Consider the following 16,176-nt stretch of genomic DNA (forward strand, 5'->3'; position numbering starts at 1 on the left):
AAAGAATAAGGTGTCTAAAACAGTGCCTGCCGATATGATTATATCAAAATACCCAGATAAAATGATTCCTCAAGGCTAAAGATGTGTTAATAATGAATCGATTTAGCCCAGAAAAAGTCTACAGTCTTAATAAGCCCTTTTTGAAGCCCTTATTTACGATCGTAATAAACATGGCTTACCGGATCCCATAGGGAAAATGACAGCTTCCAGCATTACATCGTCTTGTTAGAATGTGTCATACCTCAAGCAGCAAGAGACTGCTCACTGTTCCCCCAACTGAAGTTAATTGCTCTCAACAGTCCTGTGTGGAACAGCCATGGATTTTAGTGACTGTTGCTAAAATCATTTTCCTCATACAAACAGAAATCTTCATCTCTTTTCTGTTTCTGAGTAAATAGTACATACCAGCACTATTTCAAAATAACAAACTCTTGATTGAATAATAAAAACTACAGTTAAACACTAAAAAACTCTAAGCCATCTCCGTGGAGATGTTGCCTGTACAACGGCAAAGAGAATGACTGGGGTAGGCGGAGCCTAGGAGGGATCATGTGACCAGCTTTGCTGGGCTCTTTGCCATTTCCTGTTGGGGAAGAGAATATCCCACAAGTAAGGATGACGCCGTGGACCGGACACACCTATGTTGGAGAAATTGCATGCGCTATCTGAATCGCGAAAGAAACATTTTGGGTTCAGTGTCCCTTTAAAACTCCAGTCCTCTCTTAAAGGGAACATACCCGTTAAGGACTATTCAAGTCTTCTAACACTTCTCTGCCATCCTCCTCTAGTAATGAAAGGCAAAGAATGACTGGGGGGATAGGGGAAGTGGGAGGGATATTTAAGTCTTTGGCTGGGGTGTCTTTGCCTCCTACTGGTGGCCAGGTGTTGTATTTACCAACAGTAATGAAGTAAAGTAGTGGACTCTACCTGCCTTATGGAAGGAAATATACTTAATTAAAACACTTGTCCAGTATCACAGTAGTAGACAGCCACACCAGTACTGAAACATAATCAGCAGAGGTAATGGAGATAGGAGTATATCGTTGATCTGTAAAGGGAGGCAGAAGATTAATCTCTGCGACCGAATTTACTGAGGGCCTGTGAAGGATTTCCCATAAGCTAAAACAGTAGAATCAAATAACATCTCTCTGACAAACTCTGTACGCAGAGGGGAAACGGGCCTCACAGACAAAAGAACCCTCTCTACGAAGACCACTGCACATTTTAAATTCTTCAACCACCTCCAACGGAGGCAAAGTAAAAACTGAGGTAGGTATATGAGATGGGAGGGTTTATATAGAGCTCAAGTGGTTTGGGAATCTTTGTGTGGTCCTAGCGGTAGAGAAGTATTTCTCATGAGTAAAGGATTGTTGACTCTCACCACCTGTATGAAAGAAAACAAATCTGGAAAGTTATTCTAAAAATGAAAACCATGATTTTCCGACTGTGTGAACCTACAATGTAGTGTCCCACATAAAATCTGGTAGGCCGTGAAAGCTGCAATGCAATTTCTCTACTGTGCTTACCATAGCTGCAGGAGACTATCCAGTATAAGGTTCAGTATAAAGGCCCATCTCACAAGAAGCAAAACTCTGTAAAAAAAAGTGTAATTGGCAGATATATCCATACTTCACCTGGTAGTGATTTGGATCACACGAAAAGTACACCAGAAGATTAACAGATAAATCTGCAATTCACCCAGGAGGCCTTTGACAACTGCACAGTGGCAGATGTTCTAACTGCCTGGCTAAAACTCCTGTAATCCTCTCTGTACTTTGTAGGCATTCTGAGGGGGAAATGGGCCACAGATCAGTTACGGGATCAGTTAGGGAACCCCTAACAAACATGAAGAACACAACACTTAAACATCAACTTCAATCCTAAGGATGAAAATAAAAAAACTGAGGGTTTATAATGTGGGAGGAGATAGTATGGAAGCTCAAAGCTCTGGAGTGTAGTTGGTTTGCCTCCTACTGGTGTCCGGGGAATGAATAGTCCACAGGTTATGATCTCATGAACATCTGTTGAAGGAAAAATGAACCACCATCCCCTTAATAATGCCTATAGAAACCTCCGTGGAATGTACAAATAGTCTGTTTTGAGAACAACCTTCTCTTGATGAAAAAACAGCAAAGAAAGAGCAGAAAGCTGAGACACCGCAAGCTGAAGAAATGACAAGCAGAAAGAGAACCTTCTAGGTCAAGAGCTGAAGATCCAAATCATGCATAAGTACAAAAGCAGGAGCCTGAACCACCCTCAAGACACACATTTAGACTTTAAGACAGAGTTGCAGGTTAAATGACAAATTTGATTATGATGAGAGTCTGGACACAAGTTAGAATACCAGGAATTTGTCTTATAAGCTCTTCTCCAAACCGTCCTGGAGAAAATACAGAACCCTATGAATGTGAAAGAACTCCCAAATAAAATACAGAGATGCACAAAGCCAAATAAGTCTTCCAGATCTTAATATAAATAAGTCTTGTAACAAGCTTTCTTGCTTGTGTGCAAAACACAATACCAGTGCATGCTACCATTGCGAGTGCAAGAACCGTGTATCCAGTATCACACATGCTGTAGCCAAATCCCTGAAGCGGTGTCGGAAGCACTGTCCCCTGTACTGACATTAAACAAACTGCAGGTAGAAAATACTACTGCACTCAAACCAAGTTCTGTGGAAAACAAAATAGTCCCAAACAGGCAGACTGAAAAATCATCTTCTTTATTAGTACAAAATGATAAAAATCATAACAGAAACCTCATGGATACAACCACAACTAAGGCGCACGGATCATCCCAGCATATGTGTCCAAACTAGAGCACTGATTCCTGCACTGTAAAGCTCTGAAATTTATGAGTGTTTTGCCTCCTGCTGGCAAACGGGAAGTATATCCCACTTATGATGATTTGTGGACTCTTACCATTGTTTGAAAGAAAAAACAGAATTTATGCTTACCTGATAAATTTCTCTCTCTTGTGATGTATCGAGTCCACGGATTCATCCATACTTGTGGGATATTCTCCTTCCTAACAAGAAGTGGCAAAGAGAGCACCCACAGCAGAGCTGTCTATAAAGCTCCTCCATTAGCTCCACCCCCCCAGTCATTCAACCGAAGGCTAGGAAGAAAAAGGAGAAACTATAGGGTGCAGAGGTGAATGAAGTTTTTTAAATACAAATATACTACCTGTCTTAAACAGACAGGGCGGGCCGTGGACTCGATACATCACAAGAGAAAGAAATTTATCAGGTAAGCATAAATTCTGTTTTCTCTTGTAAGATGTATCAAGTCCACGGATTCATCCATACTTGTGGGATACCAATACCAAAGCTTTAGGACACGGATGAAGGGAGGGACAAGACAGGTACCTTAAACGGAAGGCACCACTGCTTGTAGATCCTTTCTCCCAAAAATAGCCTCCAAAGAAGCAAAAGTATGAAATTTGGAAAATTTGGAAAAAGTATGAAGCGAAGACCAAGTCGCCGCCTTACAAATCTGTTCAACAAAAGCCTCATTTTTAAAAGCCCATGTGGAAGCCACTGCTCTAGTAGAATGAGCAGTAATCCTTTCAGGAGGCTGCTGGCAAGCAGTCTCATAAGCCAAACAGATGATGCTTTTCAGCCAAAAAGAAAGAGGTAGCCGTAGCTTTTTGGCCTCTCCGCTTACCAGAATAAACAACAAACAATGAAGATGTTTGACAGAAATCTTTGGTTGCTTGTAAGTAGAACTTTAAAGCACGAACAACATCAAGATTGTGCAACAGACGTTCCCTTCTTTGAAGAAGGATTAGGACACAGCGAAGGAACAACAATTTCCTGATTGATAGTCCTATTAGAAACAACCTTAGGAAGGAATCCAGGTTTGGTATGCAAAACCACCTTATCTGCATGGAAAACAAGATAAGGTGAGTCACACTGTAAAGCAGACAACTCTGAAACTCTTCGAGCCGAAGAGATAGCTACTAAAAACAAAACTTTCCAAGATAGAAGCTTAATACCTATGGAATGCATAGGTTCAAACGGAACCCCTTGAAGAACTTTAAGAACTAAGTTTAGGCTCCATGGCGGAGCAACAGGTTTGAATACAGGCTTGATTCTGACTAAAGCCTGACTAAACGCTTGAACGTCTGGGACATCTGCCAGACGCTCGTGTAAAAATAGACAAAGCAGAAATCTGTCCTTTTAAGGAGCTAGCTGATAATCCCTTCTCCAATCCTTCTTGGAGAAAAGAAAATATTCTAGGAATCCTAATCTTACTCCATGAGTAACCCTTGGATTCACACCAATCAAGATATTTGCGCCAAATCTTATGATAGATTTTCCTGGTGACAGGCTTTCTAGCTTGAATCATGGTATCAATGACCGACTCACAGAAACCACGCTTTGAAAAAATCAAGCGTCCAATCTCCAAGCAGTCAGACGCAGAGAAATTAGATTTGGATGCTTGAATGGACCTTGGATTAGAAGGTCCTGCCTCAATGGCAGAGTCCACGGTGGAACAGATGACATGTCCACTAGGTCTGCATACCAAGTCCTGCGTGGCCACGCAGGTGCTATCAGAATCACTGAAGCTCTCTCCTGCTTGATTCTGGCAACCAGACGTGGGAGGAGAGGAAATGGTGGAAATACATAGGCTAGATTGAAGGACCAAGGCACTGCTAGAGCATCTATCAGTACCGCCTGGGGATCCCTGGACCTGGACCCGTAACAAGGAAGCTTGGCGTTCTGACGGGACGCCATCAGATCCAATTCTGGTGTGCCCCATAGCTGAGTCAATTGGGCAAATACTTCCGGATGGAGCTCCCACTCCCCCGGATGAAAAGTCTGACAACTTAGGAAATCCGCCTCCAAGTTCTCTACCACTGGGATATGGATTGCTGAAAGATGGCAAGAGTGAGTCTCGGCCCATCGGATTATTTTGTTTACTTCCATCATCGCTAGAGGACTCCGTGTTCCTCCTTGGTGATTGATAAAAGCTACACAGTCGTGATGTTGTCCGACTGAAATCTGATGAATTTGGCCGCAGCAAGCTGAGGCTACGCCTGAAGCGCATTGAATATCGATCTCAGTTCTAGAATGTTTATCGGGAGGAGAGTTTCCTCCCGAGACCATAAGCCCTGTGGCTTTCAGGGAGTTCCAGACTGCACCCCAGCCTAGCAGGCTGGCATCTGTCGTTGCAATGATCCACTCTGGCCTGCGGAAACACATTCCCTGAGCCAGGTGGTCCTGAGACAACCAACAGAGAAGAGAATCTCTGGTCTCCTGATCCAGATGTATTTGAGGAGATAAATCTGCATAATCCCCATTCCACTGTTTGAGCATGCATAGTTGCAGTGGTCTGAGGTGTAGGCGGGCAAAAGGAACTATGTCCATTGCCGCTACCATGAGTCCGATTACCTCCATACACTGAGCCACTGATGGCAGAGGAATGGAATGAAGGGCTCGGCAAGTGGTTAAGAGTTTTGATCTTCTGACCTCCGTCAGAAATATTTTAATTTCTACCGAGTCTATCAGAGTCCCTAGGAAGGAAACTCTTGTGAGAGGGAAGAGAGAAATCTTTTGTATGTTCACCTTCCACCCGTGAGATCTTAGAAAAGACAACACGATGTCCGTGTGAGACTTGGTTAGCTGGAAAGACGCCTGAATTAAGAGGTCGTCTAGATAAGGCGCCACTGCTATGCCCCGCGGTCTTAGAACCGCCAAACACATTGAACAAGGATTTTCCTTGGTGTCAGACATGTTAAACAGGCTAGTAATGAAACAAGCAAGCTTGGAAAACCCTTTATTCAAAGTAAATAATACTTATAAAAAAACCAGTACTGTGCCTTTAAGAGAAAAAAAGATGCACAAACTCTGCAAAACAGTGTAAAAAAGCAGTAATATTTACTAAATTTTCACAGTAGAATCATAAAGCCTTAGTAAGTTTGCACAGCCAGCCAAATAAACAATTAGCCCCTTAATGTAAAAACCGGATTGACAAAACGTCAAAAACCGGTATAAAAACGTTCAGCACCTTGCCACAGCTCTGCTGTGGCGCCTACCTGCCCTTTAGGATATATTTGTGGAGAAAAAAACTTCAATTAGGCCCTAAAACACATCAGGACCCTCTGGAGAAGCTGCTGGATGTCTTCAGAGTAAAAGAAACTGCGCAACTGAGGCGTGAAAATAGGCCCCTCCCACCTCACTCGACGTCAGTGGGGCCTAAAAGAAACACACCAGAGTGTTTCTAAACTAGCCATGTGGGTTAATAACCCTTAAACAAGCCACAAGACCCCTTAAAGTCCCTCAAAAAAAGTTAAGTATTCAACAGAAAAAAACGTTTTTCCATAAGTGCCACCAGTAACAAATGAGCCCTTAATGTAAGCTGGGATTCATTCTATTAAGTGTATGAATACAGCTTACCCTTCCCTCATGGGAATATTGTCAGCCTTTTCTAGAATTATCACAGTCTGTCTAGAAAAAAAATTGACTGAACATACCTCAATGCAGCTTAGCATGCAAACCGTTCCCCCAACTGAAGTTTTCCTGTACTCCTCAGCCTCTGTAACTAAGATCCACTGCGGTTCCCACAAAGTGCTAAGATCATCATCCTCCTTGCAGAAATCTTCATCCCTTTACTGCCAGAGAGTAAACAGTACACACCGGTACCATTTAAAATAAACTGTTGCTTGAGAAAATAAAAACTAACATTTTTGTCACCACACTCACTTTACCCTTCCTAGCAGTTAAGCAGGCAAAGAGAATGACTAGGGGGTGGAGCTAAGGGAGGAGCTATATAGACAGTTCTGCTTTGGGTGCTCTCTTTGCCACTTCCTGTTAGGAAAGAGAATATCCCACAAGTATGGATGAATCCGTGGACTCGATACATCGTACAAGAGAAATACATTCATGCAAAGAAGAATTATTTAATGGAAAATATTTTAATAAACCACTGTTTAAACCCCTTAAATTGTAAATTAATTCAAGTAACTAATGTTATATGTGTAAGAACCTATTTCAATTTTACCTAGCAGCTATATATACTGTATATCAAAATGGAGAGAAGTGCCACTTTATGTAAAGCTATGCTGAGACACTGATTAACTTATCTGTCCATTATTTGCCATTAGGGCATGCTGTCAGTGAAGTGCATCATTCCATTTTAGGCAGTGATACAATAAAATGTCCTCTGTGGCTGGTATTCAGCATCTGCAAGTCCCTGAAATGATGTTTATACTGTCCTTGTGCTTCTCTGTATTTGTATATTTGATGATGAAGGTAGTGTCATTTATTATTTAAAACCTAGAGGAGCATGTATTCAAGGATAATTAAAGTTGAGTATTTTCTCAGATTCACAATATGTCTATTTCAAAATATACTGCTGTTATTTAAAGTCACTCTGCTCTACCCATTCATGTTAAAAAGGTACATCTTTCTGCAATAATAAAATATTCTAATTGGTTACAGCATTTTATTACTAAACTAATGTCTGTGCTGCCAAGTCAGTTCATAGCAATCAATTTCAGGGAACAAACTATGCGTTTGCAAGGGCTAAAGTACAAGAGTATAATTTTTAGTACAATTATTTTATGAGGGGATTTTTGTTTTTGTTTTTTTAATTTTGCTACACTGAGAAAGTTTGGCCAGGGGTAGGTGCATGCATTCATGTGTTAAATATATATAGAACAGTAAATAACTATATTGATTATTTAAAGCAAAGACTAGCCTTAAATATGTAGAAGTATCTTTTATACAAGTTGTTTAAATATTGACAATATTTGTGTAAGGTTTAGTTTTTATTAAAGTACTTTAGTTTCTATAAATAAATGGGTTGGAACCTAGGTTTTCCCCTTATCTATAAAACAGGAAATAAAAGTTTGTGCAAAAAAAAATAAATTCCATACTATGTGGATAGAATGTTAAATGAAACAATATTCACTGGGAATCTTTTACCAATAGTGTGTACTTAATATGTATAATGCACATAACGTGCATCTTCAGTGTTGCATAATATGTAGATACTTCAGAAATAAAAGCAAATAAGATAATTATTCCCATGACAAAAGATCTGACAGTGAATAGCTTCAGGCAATACAATCTTCACCACTACTTACCAAATAACTGCCCAGTGTATATGTGAGAGGTATCATAATTTATGGTTTCACCGCCAATCTCCACTTTCAAATCCTCAGCAAACAGAGACGTGTCCCTCTTCATGCGGAGGTTAAACTGTCTGTAAATAGGTAAAAAAAAACAACTGTCAGTTACTGAAACATAATTAAAATACTTACAAACATCTGACTAGCTATCTGAAAAAAAAACACTGGGTTACAAGACAGCAGTAGCATAATTCTGACATATAAAGAAAAAAAATTCTCCCCTCTAATGAAACCTTTTAAAAAATATTTACCCCTACATTTTCTTTCTATATGCAACATGGACATGCAAGTTAAAAAAATAAACATTGTCAATGAATATTAGGTGGTTTGTATACTTATTTATTTTTTAAGTTTTGGTCTGTGCAAAAGGTAATTACTATAGAAATAAATGCAAGCACCAAAAACTTGATAAACGCAAACTTTAGTGTCTAAATGAGAAAATAAAATGCAGGTGCTAAAACCTGTATTGCTAATCTATGGTAAGTCTGTGCTGGTAAAAAAATATACATAAAAAAAAAAAAAGGAGGTAACATTCTCAGTATGAAACTGCCTATTAAACAAAAATTTGGAAGAAACTGTATTAAATATTCACTGAAATACAAGTAAAACGAGCTGTGAAAATGATATTTCTGTGTACTGGTCTGCACACCATTCTAATTGAATAGTATAACTGTTTACATCTACACCTGACAGAAGGATTCATTTTTTATTTTCAAAATGTTAATGCAGTTTTTCTAAAAGTATTCTGGTCTGAGAATAGCCAAGAAAGGAGGAGGAGAAAAGCAGGAAAGGACAAAGTAGGGAAAATGAGGTGCAAACTGGAACGGTCACCAGAAAAAAATTATTACATAATAAATGCACCATGAAAGAAAGAAATTTAGCAAGGTAAACGAATTTTGGTTTTCTTTCATAATGTGGTCAGAGTACACAAGTGATTACTCCAGGGAACTAATACCCAAGCTGTGGAGTACACAAATAATTGGGAGGAATAACATTTTTTTCAAGACAGGCACCTAATTACCAGACACTGCTGCCTGGACAATTTTACTACAAAACATATCAAAGAGGTAGAATTTAGAGAATATGTTGCTGCCTTGCAAATGTATTCAATATAATCTTAATTCTTGAAAATCCAAGTAGAAAATTATCTAGAAAAAAGGGAAATACTGTGTTTTTGGAAAAAGACTTTCTTGCCTTCATGTAAACGTTGGTAATTAGGAGATTTAGCAAAAAGCAGAAAATACTACTAGGACCCTCTGACTTTTACATAGACTAAGGGACAAACAAATTAAAGGATTGTCTACAAATCTTTGTAATTTGAAAGTAGAATTCTAATTGCTCTTACAATATTCTAATTAAGTAAGAGACCATCAAATTATTATTTGGATTAGGACAAGGAGATAGGCTATAACCTCCTGATTGATGATATCCCAAAATCATTTTAGGTAAAAAATAAATAAAATAAAAAAATATTGCTAAAAACAACAACAATAACTTCCAAGGACAGAAGCTAAATGTTTAAAGAATACAGGTTCAAAAAGATAAACCTGAAAGGTTTGAAATAAAACAAATCAATGTTCCAAAGAGGAGAACTTTGTTTAATCACTGAATATATCCTGACTAACCCTGAACAAAGCAAAATTTTACTTTATGGTCTGAAATAAGGTTTTCAATACAGCATCAAAAAAAACTCTTATTAAAAAATAAATACATAGAAAATATACCTTTTAAAAGGGTATACACCAACTAAGGAAATTTGTTTGCCATGTCCAAACCAAAAACCTTGAGACTTCCTAAATTGTTTCAAGGAACTGCAAGTTCACCCTTGATGATTATTATAAGCTACATCTGTAACATTTCCTTTCAAAAGAGGACAGCTCTGAAGAGACTGAAGGATTGCACTGAGTCCAAGAAAACTATTGGTAACCTTGCCTTCTGAGGAAACCAAACGCCCTGTGCTCTCCTAGTCCCTCAGCCTGATCCCCAATCCCAGTGAATGGTGTCTACAGACATATTCCAAGTTGGGCGAATAAAGGATGCCCCCAGAATAGTTTGGAAAACTATACACCCGGACACTGAAGAACCCCATAGGTTTCTGTGAAATAGCGGAATGAAAAGTTAGCACCATTGTCGAAGCAAACAAATTTGAAGAGGTCTCATATGGAACCGTGCAAAAGGAAAAAATATCTGATGCTGCAATCAGACCTGACACTTCCATACGATGAGCTACAGATGGGTGTCGCTGTGAGCATGTAACTTTGACCCCTGATCCGTTGGAGAAAGCTGCATAGTCACTGAGTCTATCATGACACCTAGAAAAGAGACATAATAAATGAGAAAGAACTTTTATTTATTCTCCAACCACGTATGCGAAGAAAACAGTAGAATGTTGGTATGAAATACAGCTGAAGAAAAAAATGGAGCCTGAGCCAATATGTTGTCCATGTAGAGAGTCACTGAACTACATAAGTACATATTACAGACAAGAGAGCTCCTAGAACCTTTGTAAAAATTCTGAATACTGTAGACAGACCAAATGGAAGGGCCACAAACTGAAAAAGTTTATCATGAATGGAAAACTTTAGAAGCTGGAGTTGGTCTAGGAATAGGAAGAAAGGCATCCTTCAAATTAAACGTTGACATAAATTGACCCTGTTGAATAGAGGGGTATAAAAATTTTCAAATTGTTACTATTTTTAAAATAGAAACTAAGATAAATTAGTTTAAAGTAATTCAGTCCAGAAATGGTCTAAAAAGTCCCTCTTTCTAGGGAGTAATAGAAAAGGATGGAATAAAATCCATGGCCTTGCACCAAAACTACAGCTAATAAAATTCAGAAAGTCTTTTGTAACGTAAGACAGAAGACACCTTCTTTGAAAAGGCCTTGATTTGAAACCTATTCATTAATCCAGGCAAACTATGTTTAAACCCTAGAGAGCTTGGGCAGACCGTGATAGGCCCTTCTATAAAAAAAAAAAAAAAAAGAAGTAAAGTGCCCCCTACCAGAAAAACATAATTTATGCTTACCTGATAAATTTCTCTTGTGGTATATCCAGTCCACGGATCATCCATTACTTGTGGGATATTCTCATTCCCAACAGGAAGCTGCAAGAGGACACCCACAGCAGAGCTGTCTATATAGCTCCTCCCCTAACTGCCATATCCAGTCATTCGACCGAAAAACAGAGAAAGGAGAAGCCATAGGGTGCAGTGGTGACTGTAGTTTAAAATTAAAAAATACCTGCCTTAAAATGACAGGGCGGGCCGTGGACTGGATACACCACAAGAGAAATAAATTTATCAGGTAAGCATAAATTATGTTTTCTCTTGTAAGGTGTATCCAGTCCACAGATCATCCATTACTTGTTGGATACCAATGCTAAAGTACACGGATGAAGGGAGGGACAAGGCAGGTACCACTGCCTGTAAAACCTTTCTCCCAAAAATAGCCTCCGAAGAAGCAAAAGTATAAAATTTGTAGAATTTTGAAAAAGTATGAAGCGAAGACCAAGTCGCCGCCTTGCAAATCTGTTCAACAGAAGCCTCATTTTTAAAGGCCCATGTGGAAGCCACAGCTCTAGTAGAATGAGCTGTAATCCTTTCTGGAGGCTGCTGGCCAGCAGTCTCATAAGCTAAGCGGATTATGCTTTTTAGCCAAAAAGAAAGGGAGGTTGCCGAAGCCTTTTGACCTCTCCTCTGTCCAGAGTAGACAACAAACAAAGCAGATGTTTGACGAAAATCTTTAGTAGCTTGTAAGTAAAACTTTAAAGCACGAACCACGTCCAGATTGTGTAATTGACGTTCCTTCTTTGAAGGAGGATTAGGACACAAAGACGGAGCAACAATCTCTTGATTGATATTCTTATTAGATACCACCTTAGGTAAAAACCCAGGTTTGGTACGCAGAACTACCTTATCTGCATGGAAGATCAGATAAGGAGGATCACATTGTAAGGCAGATAACTCGGAACTCTACGAGCCGAGGAAATAGCTACCAAAAAAAGAACTTTCCAAGATAAAAGTTTGATATCTATCGAATGAAGAGGTTCAAACGGAACCCCCTGAAGAACTTTACGAACCAAATTTAAACTCCACGGTGGAGCAACAGGTTTAAACACAGGCTTGATTCTAACTAAAGCCTGACAAAATGCCTGAACGTCTGGGACATCCGCCAAACGCTTGTGCAAAAGAATAGATAGCGCAGAAATCTGTCCCTTTAAGGAACTAGCTGACAATCCATTCTCCAATCCTTCTTGGAGAAAAGATAATATCCTGGGAATCCTGACTTTACTCCATGAGTAGCACTTGGATTCACACCAATAAAGATATTTCCGCCATATCTTATGATAGATTTTCCTGATGACAGGCTTTCAAGCCTGAATTAAGGTATCAATGACTGACTCTGAGAAACCACGCTTTGATAAAATCAAGCGTTCAATCTCCAGGCAGTCAGCCTCAGAGAAATTAGATTTGGATGGTTGAAAGGACCTTGAAGTAGAAGGTCCTGTCTCAGCGGCAGAGTCCATGGTGGAAAGGATGACATGTCCACCAGATCTGCATACCAAGTCCTGCGTGGCCACGCAGGCGCTATCAAGATCACCGATGCTCTCTCCTGCTTGATTTTGGCAATCAGACGAGGGAGCAGAGGAAACGGTGGAAACACATAAGCCAGGTTGAAGGACCAAGGCGCTGCTAGAGCATCTATCAGCGTTGCCTTGGGGTCCCTGGACCTGGATCCGTAACAAGGAAGCTCGGCGTTCTGGCGAGACGCCATGAGATCCAGTTCTGGTTTGCCCCAACGATTAACCAATTGTGCAAACACCTCCGGATGAAAAGTCTGTCGACTTAGAAAATCCGCCTCCCAGTTCTCTACACCTGGGATATGGATAGCCGATAGGTGGCAAGAGTGAATCTCTGCCCAGCGAATTATCTTTGAGACTTCTAACATCGCTAGGGAACTCCTAGTTCCCCCTTGATGGTTGATGTAAGCCACAGTCGTGATGTTGTCCGACTGAAATCTGATGAACCTCATTGTCGCTAAATGAGGCCAAGCCTGAAGAGCATTGAATATCGCTCTTAGTTCCAGAATGTTTATTGGAAGGAGTGACTCCTCCTGAGTCCACAATCCCTGAGCCTTCAGGGAGTTCCAGACTGCACCCCAACCTAGAAGGCTGGCATCTGTCGTCCCAATTGTCCAATCTGGCCTGCGAAAGGTCATACCTTTGGAAAGATGGACCCGAGAATCCCTGGTCTCTTGATGCAGATTTAGTAGAGGGGACAAATCTGTGTAATCCCCATTCCACTGACTGAGCATGCAGAGTTGCAGCGGTCTGAGATGTAGGCGTGCAAACGGCACTATGTCCATTGCCGCTACCATTAAGCCGATTACTTCCATGCACTGAGCCACAGAAGGGCGAGGAATGGAATAAAGAACACGGCAGGAATTTAGAAGTTTTGATAACCTGGACTCCGTCAGGTAAATTTTCATTTCTACAGAATCTATCAGAGTCCCTAGGAAGGAAACGCTTGTAAGGGGGGATAGAGAACTCTTTTCCTCGTTCACCTTCCACCCATGCAACCTCAGAAATGCCAACACTATGTCCGTATGAGACTTGGATATTTGGAAGTTTGACGCCTGAATCCGGATGTCGTCTAAATAAGGGGCCACTGCTATGCCCCGCGGCCTTAGGACCGCCAGAAGCGACCCCAGAACCTTCGTACAAATTCTTGGGGCTGTAGCTAGCCCAAAGGGAAGGGCTACAAACTGGTAATGCCTGTCTAGGAAGGCAAACCTGAGAAACCGATGATGATCTTTGTGTATCGGAATGTGAAGATAAGCATCCTTTAAATCCACTGTAGTCATGTATTGACCCTCCTGGATCATAGGTAGGATGGTACGAATAGTCTCCATCTTGAATGATGGAACTCTGAGGAATTTGTTTAAGATCTTTAGATCCAAAATTGGTCTGAAGGTTCCCTCTTTTTTGGGAACTACAAACAGATTTGAGTAAAATCCCTGTCCCTGTTCCTCCTTTGGAACTGGATGGATCACTCCCATAACTAGGAGGTCTTGTACACAGTGTAAGAATGGCTCTCTCTTTATCTGGTTTGCAGATAATTGTGAAAGGTGAAATCTCCCTTTTGGGGGGGAAGCCTTGAAGTCCAGAAGATATCCCTGGAATATAATTTCCAACGCCCAGGGATCCTGAACATCTCTTGCCCACGCCTGGGCGAAGAGCGAAAGTCTGCCCCCTACTAGATCCGTTATCGGATAGGGGGCCGTTCCTTCACGCTGTCTTAGAGGCAGCAGCAGGCTTTTTGGCCTGCTTACCCTTGTTCCAGGTCTGGTTAGGTCTCCAGACCGTCTTGGACTGAGTAAAAGTTCCCTCTTGTTTTGCATTAGAGGAAGTTGATGCCGCACTTGCCTTGAGGTTTCGAAAGGCACGAAAATTAGACTGTTTGGCCCTTGATTTGGACCTATCCTGAGGAAGGGCATGACCTTTTCCTCCAGTGATATCAGCAATAATCTCCTTCAAACCAGGCCCAAATAGGGTCTGCCCCTTGAAGGGAATGTTAAGCAGCTTAGACTTTGAAGTAACGTCAGCTGACCATGATTTAAGCCATAGCGCTCTGCGCGCCTGGATAGCAAACCAAGAATTCTTAGCCGTTAGTTTAGTCAAATGAACAATGGCATCAGAAACAAAAGAATTTGCTAGCTTAAGTGCTCTAAGCTTGTCAAGTATGTCATCCAATGGAGTCGCTACCTGTAGAGCCTCTTCCAGAGACTCAAACCAGAATGCCGCAGAAGCAGTGACAGGAGCAATGCATGCAAGGGGCTGTAGGATAAAACCTTGTTGAAAAAACATTTTCTTAAGGTAACCCTCTAACTTTTTATCCATTGGATCTAAGAAAGCACAACTGTCCTCGACAGGGATAGTAGTACGCTTTGCTAGAGTAGAAACTGCTCCCTCCACCTTAGGAACTGTCTGCCATAAGTCCCGTGTGGTGGCGTCTAATGGAAACATTTTTCTAAAAATAGGAGGGTGAGAGAACGGCACACCTGGTCTATCCCATTCCTTAGTAATAATTTCTGTAAACCTTTTAGGTATTGGAAAAACATCAGTACACCCCGGCACTGCATAGTATTTATCCAGTCTATACAATTTCTCTGGCACTGCAATTGTATCACAGTCATTCAGAGCAGCTAAAACCTCCCTGAGTAAAACACGCGGAGGTGTTCAAGCTTAAATTTAAATGTAGAAATATCAGAATCAGGTTGCATCATCTTCCCTGAGTCCGAAATATCACCCACAGAAAGAAGCTCTCCTTCTTCAGCTTCTGCATATTGTGAGGCATTATCAGACATAGTTCTTAAAGCGTCAGTATGCTCTGTATTTCGTCTAACTCCAGAGCTATCTCGCTTTCCTCTAAATTCAGGTAGTCTGGCTAATACCGCTGACAGTGTATTATCCATGACTGCCGCCATGTCTTGTAAAGTAAACACTATGGGCGCCCTAGATGTACTTGGCGCCATTTGAGCGTGAGTCCCTTGAGCGGGAGTCAAAGGATCTGACACGTGGGGAGAGTTAGTCGGCATAACTTCCCCCTCGTCAGAATCCTCTGGTGATACATTTTTTAAAGACAGAATATGATCTTTATTGCTTAAAGTGAAATCAGTACATTTGGTACACATTCTAAGAGGGGGCTCCACAATGGCTTTTAAACATAATGAACAAGGAGTTTCCTCTATGTCAGACATGTTTATACAGACTAGCAATGAGACTAGCAAGCTTGGAAAACACTTTAAATCAAGTTAACAAGCAAATATAATAAACGGTACTGTGCCTTTAAGAGAAACAAATTGTCAGAATTTGAAAAACAGTGAAAAAAGGCAGTAAATCAAACAAAATTTTTACAGTGTGTACAATAGGCTAACAAAGCATTGCATCCACTTGCAAATGGATGATTAACCCCTTAGTTCAAAAACCGGATCAAAAAAACGATCTAGACGTTTTTTTTAACAGTCACACCAAACTGCCA

General features: G+C 40.6%; 1 protein-coding gene across 2 annotated transcripts in view; it reads right to left on the minus strand.

Annotated features, from left to right (window-relative positions):
* Positions 1-16,176, minus strand: part of ADAM10 (ADAM metallopeptidase domain 10) — an 853,517-nt gene that overhangs the window by 539,705 nt on the left and 297,636 nt on the right. For both annotated transcript variants that reach the window (XM_053717527.1, XM_053717526.1), the window contains exon 3: positions 8,092-8,210. In XM_053717527.1, coding sequence (XP_053573502.1) covers positions 8,092-8,210 — 119 coding nt within the window. The remainder of the gene's footprint in view (positions 1-8,091; positions 8,211-16,176) is intronic.

This window comes from Bombina bombina, chromosome 6, assembly GCF_027579735.1.
Source record: "Bombina bombina isolate aBomBom1 chromosome 6, aBomBom1.pri, whole genome shotgun sequence".
NCBI classification, from domain to species: Eukaryota; Metazoa; Chordata; class Amphibia; order Anura; family Bombinatoridae; genus Bombina; species Bombina bombina.